The 9,725-nt window shown below is 45.0% G+C and overlaps 1 protein-coding gene across 1 annotated transcript in view; it reads left to right on the top strand.

The window, feature by feature from the left end:
- The first annotated feature begins 3,819 nt into the window (after positions 1–3,819).
- kynu (kynureninase) overlaps positions 3,820–9,725 on the top strand; it is a 295,567-nt gene continuing 289,661 nt past the window's right edge. The window contains exon 1 of the mRNA XM_070873566.1: positions 3,820–3,988. Coding sequence (XP_070729667.1) covers positions 3,820–3,988 — 169 coding nt within the window. The remainder of the gene's footprint in view (positions 3,989–9,725) is intronic.

The following is a 9,725-nucleotide window of genomic DNA, read 5'->3' as shown; positions in this document are numbered from 1 at the left end:
AACTGCACCTATGCTCGCAGTCGGCTCCTTTTGCCCACCACCCGGGTGGAAAAGGCGCAGCCCACAAACCCACTCGCCACCACGGCAATGTCCAAGAGTGAAGGCTCACCCACAATGGCTCCTCCGAATGGGACCTGGACCAGCCAGACTAGAGAGTGCTCACAACGGTGCCCTCAAGGAAAGCGAGTCAGCAGTCCCCTGCGAACTGATAGGTAAGACGAGGCAGCCCCACCATCGCTTAGACGAAACGCTCATTCGCTCAGACCGCTTCCCAGGGAGCAGCAGCGACACTGTGCAAATGAAAAGGACAGGGAGGTCACAGACACATCAGCTGTCTTTGGGCCTGCCCGACACTAGGAGTAATGGCAAGAGCCCTGAGCTCCGGCAACTCAAGGAAATGAGCTCACCTCGCCCACAGACCCACTAGCATGGGGCTCTGCGCTGCCACCAGACGACCTCCCAGATCTCATCCAGCCGTGCTGGAACTAGACAGTCCTTTACCTGTACTGATATACCTGTACTGATCATGTAAATGTACCACACAAAAAGAACCGCAACTGTAATCCACCCAACAAATGTACTAAGATGTAAATGTAAAACTCGTGTGATAAACTTGAATGCAACTTGCATGTAATGGGCCATTAGCCTGATCTCTGTGTGGGTGGGAGAATGGAGTCGTCATGGACTCACAACCATAAACCACGGGGACCTCCACTGGCAACAAATCTTACTACCAATCCACCCAAGCTGGAAGCAACCCTCCAATGGTCAACCAGGAAGAGCAAAGCCCAGGTCACCATCAATGTACAAGTCAATTTGCATTAAAAACTTGGGGGGAAGTGATGTCATGTATGTAGACCATGTATACTAACTGTATGGTCACAGAAGGTGTGCCACCAGGGGGCACTGCGGTGGGAGACCTGAGGGTCACCTGCATAGGTGTGCAGGGCCCAGTATAAAAGGCTGCCCACCATGCTTGTGCCTCACTCTGGAGTTACATTAAATGAGACTAAAGTCACAACAGCTCAAGTACAATACTAGACTTCGTGGAGTCATTCACAAGAGTATTAAAGACGTAACACTTGTTGTAGTCTCTTTTTCCCTAACTTTTGTCCTTCATTCTTTCTCTTTCCAGATTATAACTTTCAAGAAGTCCGTGTTCCTCCAACTCTGGCCTCTAGTGCATACTGAAATCCCTGTAACCGACCATTAGCGACTGTGCCTTCAGCCATCTTGGCCCTGAACTCTGGAATTCCCTCCTTGAACTTTTTCACCTCTCCACTTCCATCTCCTCCTTAAAGACCCACCACTTTGGCTAAGCTTCCAGTCACCCATCCTACTATCTCCATCTTTGCCTCAGTTTTTGTCTTATTACATTTCTGTGAAGCACTTTGGGACGCTTTACTATGTTAAAATCACTATAAAAATGCAAGTTGTTGTTGTTGTTGCAATGTAGTTCATATCGACTGTTGCAAGCTTTATTAAGAATTGAATTTTGGTGTCATTGAAAAACACAGCTCTGTGGAGGGAATTTATTATAATCTCTCTTACTGTTGAGCAAAAGATTACAATTGCAAGCGACGTTCCCTTTAAGCTGTGTGCAGCGCACTGCAGGTCATGTGCAACTGGTGAGCCGGCTTTTAGTTAGAAAAACCACACAAGCGCGGAATTTTAATTGACCTGCGCAGGCAATTAAAGGGGCCCCACTGGTCAACAAGAAATTAGAGAACATTGATTGTAAGTATCAAATTGTTCGAGGACCCTGATCACAAGGCACCTCCATGTGCTTATTTTTACCAGTTGCATTTGCAACATAATTGATTGCTTCAAGAGAAAATATCAATGGCTATCCAGAGGAACAATATTATGAACACAGTTTCTGCTTAGCATTGATTGTATTTAACTAAATTTCATAGATTAGATTACTGCTTGTTTCTACAAACTAGGTCGTCTAAAGTTTGATTATAGATCAGATACTGCATGTCTCAATTCTTTCCACTAAAACGATTTACCCTTATCTCCCTACTGTGGGCTAGGGAATAGTAGTGGGATGGGATCAGGCAACAAGGGAAACTGGATCAAAGCCCGCAACAAAGACTTGGCACCTCTGAAGTGGAGCTATTTATATATACATTGCAGTATGTCTTCAGTATTAATGGTGTGGCCAGAGGTTCTCAAACTTGTTTTGCTGAGCCTTCCTTGGAGATTCATGTGCCACGCACACCCCGCTCTTTTTAAGAAACAATAGTGGCAAAATTGGTCTTGGAAAGGAGCACAAATGGATGATAATGAATCACCAACCCGTTTTAAGTCAATGGTAAAGAAAATTGCGTGGGGTGCAAAATGGGCTGCTGATTCACTAGCGCCTGCTTTCACAAGATCAATTTCCCTCCCAGTATTTTTAGAAAGAACAAGCGGATTTTATTTCTCGGCTAAACATAACATATTGCTCGAGACAGAAGGCAATATGAGTAGCACAGTGCCACTGCTATACAGGTTGAGCCTCTCTTATCTGGCACCCTCGGGATCTGGCCTGTGCCGGATAAGGGATTTTGCCGCACGAGGGGAGATCACATTAAATTGGATGGCACAGGTACTGAGCAAGGGGATATCGGGGCTAGCTGGCTTGGGGCTGGGAGTGCAGCAGAGAGATCGTGGGGGAGGGCGGTGAATCATGGGGTCAGGCCAGTGATTGCGGGAGTCGGCAGCGAGGAAGGACTTCAATTTGTTCAACTTCTTCATGTCGGAGCGGCCCGGAATGGTGCTGCACGAGGGATAGTACCATATAAGGGAGTCCTGGATAAGGGAGGGTCAACCTGTACTACTGAATAAAATTGAACATAAAACACTTGTTGACTCATTTTTGTTTCAGTGAGTCGGATAATGCGAACGCGCAATTTGCGGAATCTCATTTTGATTTCAGAGAGTTACTGCAAATCAGTCTCTATGTTGAAGCGGCTTGTTTTTGTTGAAATTAAGCAAAAGCCGCTTCACACAGATGCATCGAGGCAAAGTGAAAACGTAGTGTGACGGCTCTGTGGGATAATTCAGGGAAGGGTTTTTAAATTGAGAGCCAAAACTTAGCAACTGGCATGACTTTAAAAATTATCTTTCAAAAGATGAGTCACCAGCAACATCAAACTCTCTTTTAGACTTATGACCTTTATTACCAAGTTTTCTAAAAACAGATTTCGAACCCAGATAAAATCCCTTTAATGATAATTACAGTTACTTGGAATGAAGTTTTAAAACGCAACCTGATGATGAGATGTCAACTTGGACTTTATGACCGAAATATTTAACACCAGCGTAAACTATCAATGTTAAAATAGCACCCATCAGAAAACCTGGGCTGTTTAGAAACAATAAACAATATAGGTTCTTCAGTTTTCATTTACTGATACATCACTTTGTAATTTTTTTTGTTTCCTATTAAACATACAGTTGCCTGTTGCGTACAACAGTCACGGTTTTGAGTGCCTTTCAGAGCATCAAGAGCTCACGCAAAATCTCAAAGTTATTTTAGAATATTGGGCGGCAATTTGCGCACGCGCCCGTAGAGGCCGCTCAAGTTCTGGGTTTAGGTCTGCGAAGCTCATGTACTTGCGATCTGTCAAGAATCTTCTTACAATTAGCCTGACACTCCCCCCTCCCCCCAACATGGGAACATTTTGCGACTATTTGTTACAAGCATTATCACATTCTGTGCTGTGGGACGTTCTTTCAGTTACAAAGAGCATTTTATGTGAAGTTACTATTTACTTTGTATTAGTAACCAATTTACTCTTCACTTTTTAAACTCACTGCAGCTTATCAGCCATGGATGGTCATGCTGGCAAATCGCCTGAACAGATTTTGGAACGTACTGCCACCATTTTAGGGTGCAACATTACCGATGAGAAGCTGGCAATTCATTTGGATCAAGAAGATGAACTGCATCATATTAGAGACCAATTCCATATACCCAAAATGAAAGACCTCCCTTCGAGTAAGTTTCTAGCTGTTCTAATAGCTTACATTGCAGCTTAAATCTGAGCCTTCATATCAAGCCAAGGAATAGACTTTTAGAGTGTTAAGTAACGTTACTGCATTCTGTAATGATTTCAAATAAAACGATGTTGGTTTATAAAATATAGTGGCCTGGGTTAGTGCCATCTAATTTCCCTTTGCAGCACTTTCCTCATGGCGGGGTACTTTAATCAGTTTTAGTACGCTCATTTAAAGACATGTTGGTATTAAAAAAAGCTTTGTAGGTCGTTTTCAGTAAAAATGGATTATGATGGAATTGATTTTAAATCATAAATTTATAGTTTCATCACCCCATTACCATGATCTTTGCAGAATTTTTTAGAGGAGATTAACAGTCAATAATCATCAGAAGTTGGATCTGGTGTCAAGCATACAATCTAGTGTCATCACTCACTGGTCTGTTTTTATTGAGAACTGTTTTAAAATGTAGAAGTATTGAAATTAGCTTATTTTACTTTAGGTGTACAGGGTTCAAAGTTCGTTATGGTCGTTTTTGAGGCGGTTTCACCACCTGAGTGCTGATTATAGCACCGGAAGTTAGGCGCAGCTTCAAAGTCCTAGATTCAGTTTTCATGCCCAAAGATGAGAGAGCAGCACTAAAAAGTGGCTTGCACACTCATCCTCGGGCGGGAGCTCAGGAGGCCGACTGAATTTCCTGACGGGACGCTGTCTCCATGCTAGAAAAAAAATGGAAAGAAAAAAAGAACTAAAACTTTTCTGTTCCGCACACACACGTCTCCACTCTTAAAACTAATGAAAACATGCAGAAATAAATAAAGAGAAAAACTTACCTTCCTTTCTGGGCGATTCCGCTCGAGATCCGCTCTTTTACGACCACTTTTTCCAGTCTGTACGGCCTCCTCCTGTTACAGCAGCCGTACAAAGCAAATATCGTGACAGAGACATCAAAGCTGGATGACGTCACCAGTGGCGATAGCTGGCACAATGTTGTCTCTTGGCACCTCTGCCAAAGAGCCGACTGAATTTAGGACGAGGCGTCGATGCCACTTACCGTCGAAGGTAGGCCTTTGCTGGCCATTAGCCGCCGAGCTAATGGGCAGCTTTATAAAGCAAATTTCGGCCCCATAGTATTTGTAGCAATGTACCCGTTACAATTGAATATTGGGACAGCAAACTGACAGGAGGTGTGAGTGCACATGCAGGCTGCTAAACAGAATAGGCCTCCATATATGGGGGCTACTTATTTTAGTAAGTTGCTCGCTTTGTTAAAAACAACAATAGCTCCAATTTACATCACGGTCTGTGCTACACGAGTCTATATGCAATGCTATAAATTATCATCGGCAGTTCCGTTATAATCTGCCAAAATTCTCTGGACTCTGGGGAGGTGCCATCGGATTGGAAAGCAGCTAATGTAACGCCTCTGTTTAAAAAGGGGGCAGACAAAAGGCAGGTAACTATAGGCCGGTTAGTTTAACATCTGTAGTGGGGAAAATGCTTGAAGCTATCATTAAGGAAGAAATAGCGGGACATCTAGATAGGAATAGTGCAATCAAGCAGATGCAACATGGATTCATGAAGGGGAAATCATGTTTAACTAATTTACTGAAATTCTTTGAGGATATAACGAGCATGGTGGATAGAGGTGTACCGATGGATGTGGTGTATTTAGATTTCCAAAAGGCATTCGATAAGGTGCCACACAAAAGATTACTGCAGAAGATAAAGGTACGCGGAGTCAGAGGAAATATATTAGCATGGATCGAGAATTGGCTGGCTAACAGAAAGCAGAGAGTCGGGATAAATGGGTCCTTTTCGGGTTGGAAATCGGTGGTTAGTGGTGTGCCACAGGGATCGGTGCTGGGACCACAACTGTTTACAATATACATAGATGACCTGGAAGAGGGGACAGAGTGTAGTGTAACAAAATTTGAAGATGACACAAAGATTAGTGGGAAAGCGGGTTGTGTAGAGGACACAGAGAGGCTGCAAAGAGATTTAGATAGGTTAAGTGAATGGGCTAAGGTTTGGCAGATGGAATACAATGTCGGAAAATGTGAGGTCATCCACCTTGGCAACAAAAACAGTAAAAGGGAATATTATTTGAATGGGGAGAAATTACAACATGCTGCAGTACAGAGGGACCTGGGGGTCCTTGTGCATGAATCCCAAAAAGTTAGTTTGCAGGTGCAGCAGATAATCAGGAGGGCAAATGGAATGTTGGCCTTTATTGTGAGAGGGTTGGAGTACAAAAGCAGGGAGGTCCTGCTGCAACTGTATAGGGTATTGGTAAGGCCGCACCTGGAGTACTGCGTGCAGTTTTGGTCACCTTACTTAAGGAAGGATATACTGGCTTTGGAGGGGGTACAGAGACGAGTCACTAGGCTGATTCCGGAGATGAGAGGGTTACCTTATGATGATAGATTGAGTAGACTGGGTCTTTACTCATTAGAGTTCAGAAGGATGAGAGGTGATCTTATAGAAACATTTGGAATGGTGAGGGGGATGGACAGGATGGAGGCAGAGAGGTTGTTTCCACTGGTCGGAGAGACTAGAACTGGGGGGCATAGCCTCAGAATGCGGGGGAGCTGATTTGAAGCCGAGTTGAGAAGGAGTTTCTTCTCCCAGGGGGTTGTGGTTCTGTGGAATTTTCTGCCGAGGGAGGCAGTTGAGGCTAGTTCATTGGGTGTATTCAAATCACAGATAGATAGATTTTTGACCAATGGGGGAGTTGAGGGTTGTGGGGAGCGGGCGGGTGAGTGGAGCTGTGATCTTGTTGGGTGGCGGAGCAGGCTCGAGGGGCTAGATGGCCTACTCCTGTTCCTAATTCTTATGTTCTTATGTTCTTATGTTCTTATTAATGTTGGGGAAGTCCAGAACCAGGGGTCACAGTCTAAGGATAAGGGGTAAGCCATTTAGGACCGAGATGAGGAGGAATTTCTTCACCCAGAGAGTGGTGAACCTGTGGAATTCTCTACCACATAAAGTTGTTTAGGCCAATTCACTAAATATATTCAAAAAGGAGTTCGATGTTGTCCTTACGACAAGGGGGATCAAGGGGTATGGCGAGAAAGCAGGAATGGGGTACTGAAGTTGCATGTTCAGCCATGAACTCATTGAATGGCGGTGCAGGCTCGAAGGGCCGAATGGCCTACTCCTGCACCTATTTTCTATGTTTCTATGTTCCTCGAAATCGAGGAAGACTTACTTCCACTCTCAAAGTGAGTTCTCAGGTGACTGTACAGTCCAATACGGGAATAACAGTCTCTGTCAAAGGAGGGACAGACAGTAGTTGAAGGAAAGGGTGGGTAGAGAGTCTGGTTTTCTGCACACTCCTTCCGCTGCCTGCGCTTGTTTTCTGCAAGCTCTCAGCGACGATACTTTCGGTGCTCAGTGCCCTCCACTTAGGGGGGGTCTTGGGCCGGGGATTCCCAGGTGCCAGTGGGGATGTTGCACTTTATCAAGGAGGCTTTGAGGGTATCCTTGAAACGTTTCCTCTGCCCACCTGGGGTTCGCTTGCCGTGGAGGAGTTCTGAGCAGAGCGCTTGCTTTGGGAGTCTTGGGTCGGGCATACGGACGATGTGGCCTGCCCAACGGAGCTGGTTGAGTGTGGTCAGTACTTCGATGCTGGGGATGTTGGCCTGATCGAGAACACTGATGTTGGTGCATCTATCCTCCCAGTGGATTTTCAGGATCTTGCGGAGACATCGTTGGTGATATTTCTCCTGAGATTTGAGGTGTCTACTGTATATGGTCCATGTCTCTGAGCCATACAGGAGGGCGGATATCACTACAGCCCTGTAGACCATAAGCTTGGTGCCAGATTTGAGGGCCTGGTCTTCGAACACTCTCTTCCTCAGGTGACCGAAGGCTGTGCTGGTGCACTGGAGGCAGTGTTTGACCTCGTCGTCAATGTCTGCCCTTGCTGATAGTAGCCTCCCCAGATATGGAAAGTGGTCTATGTTGTCCAAGGCCGCACCGTGGATTTTGATGACCGGGGCACAGTGCTGTGTGACGGGGTCAGGTTGGCGGAGGACCTTTGTCTTACGGATGTTTAGTGTAAGGCCATGCTTTCATACGCCTCAGTGAAGATGTTGACAATGGTTTGGAGTTCAGCCTCTGAATGTGCGCAGACGCAATACTGAGCGGGGTTGGGGTGAGGTGATGGAAACAATCATGCATATGAGTGCATAATGGTTTAAGATTATACCACTGATGCTGGAAAAGAGGACACACATTTGGATCAGAAAAGCTTCATATGCAAGTTGGGACCCTTGGAGACTGCAGAGTTTGGATAAATAATAAGGATGTTGACATCAATGCATTGGAGAATAGGGAGGGAGTGCAAGATAGGAGGCAAGGGTTAGAGAGTGATTTGTATTTTTTTTTAAACAGGCTTTTCTCAGCATGTTATTATCGATTGTTAAATATATTTTTTTTGCACTTTTGTCACCGATTTTCTTTCCTGTCCTTATCTCTTTTCCTGAATGTGTTAACTTCTGAATAGTGTATCATTTCGTAGATGCCTGTCACTCTCCACTATCTTGCCCAAGTGACCAGCATTCATATATTCCCAAGATTCAAGGGATAGATTATATGAAACTTTGGATTTTGTTATATGCCTCCACTTCTCACATCTGAAGAATTCTTGGAAATTACATTTGCTACTTTTTATTGGCCTCACTGACTCTGTTTTTAAGAATACTGGGAGATATTTGTTGTGCTGAAAGGGAAGTTCGCATGCCAGACACGAGATTCCCAAAGCAAGCGCTCTACTCGGAACTCCTTCACGCAAACGATCCAAATGTGGGGAGAGGAAATGTTGCAAGGACACCCTCAAAGCCTCCCTGATAAAGTGCAACACTCCACTGGCACCTGGGAGTCCCTGGCCAAAGACCACCCTAAGTGGAGGAAGTGCATCTGGGAGGGTGCTGAGCACCTCGAGTCTCATCGCCGAGAGCATGCAGAAAACAAGCGCAGGCAGCAGAAAGAGCATGTGGCAATCCAGTCCCACCCAACGTCTCCCTCAACGACTGTCTGTCCCACCTGTGACAGAGACGGTGGTTCTCGTATTGGACTGTTCAGCCACCTAAGAACTCATTTTAAGTGTGGAACCAAGTTTTCCTCGATTCCAAGGGACTGCCTATGAAATGAACATTGCCAGTGAATACAACCAACTGGTCCTAAATTTACAAGTGAAAATCATATCAACAGAATAGACTTTTTGATTTAGCTTAAGAATTGTGAATGCGTATTGATGAGTTCATAATAAAGGATGAAACTCAGTACTGTGTACAATGAGTAAGTGTGACCTTAGCTCCTTTAATGAGACTCCAGAGTGCAGGTGGGTGGCCTGCTTATATACTGTGCTCCCAAGGGATCCTTTGGGACTCCAACAGGTAGGCCCTCTGGTGGTAGTGTAAGACAGGTTACAAGGGGTTAAATACATAACATCACTCCCCCGTAAAGTCAATAGAACACTTATTTATAAGGTGAGATGGTCTGGGGTTTTTTGCTCCCTTGTCGATCGTCTTGGCACAAATGCAGGTGTGGGTGAGTTGGTTGGTTCTTCACTGTGCTGCTGGGCAGCTGTTCATGCCGGGCTGCTGGGGATTGTGTGTTTGGCTTCGTGGTCAACCATGATGTCAGTTGCAACTTGTGTGTATGTGTTGGAAGGTCAAAATTGGTGGTGTCTTCTTCAGGTTGTTCATATGCCTGGGTGGGTGCTGTGCAGT

The sequence above is a fragment of the Pristiophorus japonicus genome, chromosome 3 (genome assembly GCF_044704955.1).
Source record: "Pristiophorus japonicus isolate sPriJap1 chromosome 3, sPriJap1.hap1, whole genome shotgun sequence".
Classification (NCBI taxonomy): domain Eukaryota; kingdom Metazoa; phylum Chordata; class Chondrichthyes; family Pristiophoridae; genus Pristiophorus; species Pristiophorus japonicus.
This window is presented reverse-complemented; position numbering and strand designations above follow the sequence as displayed.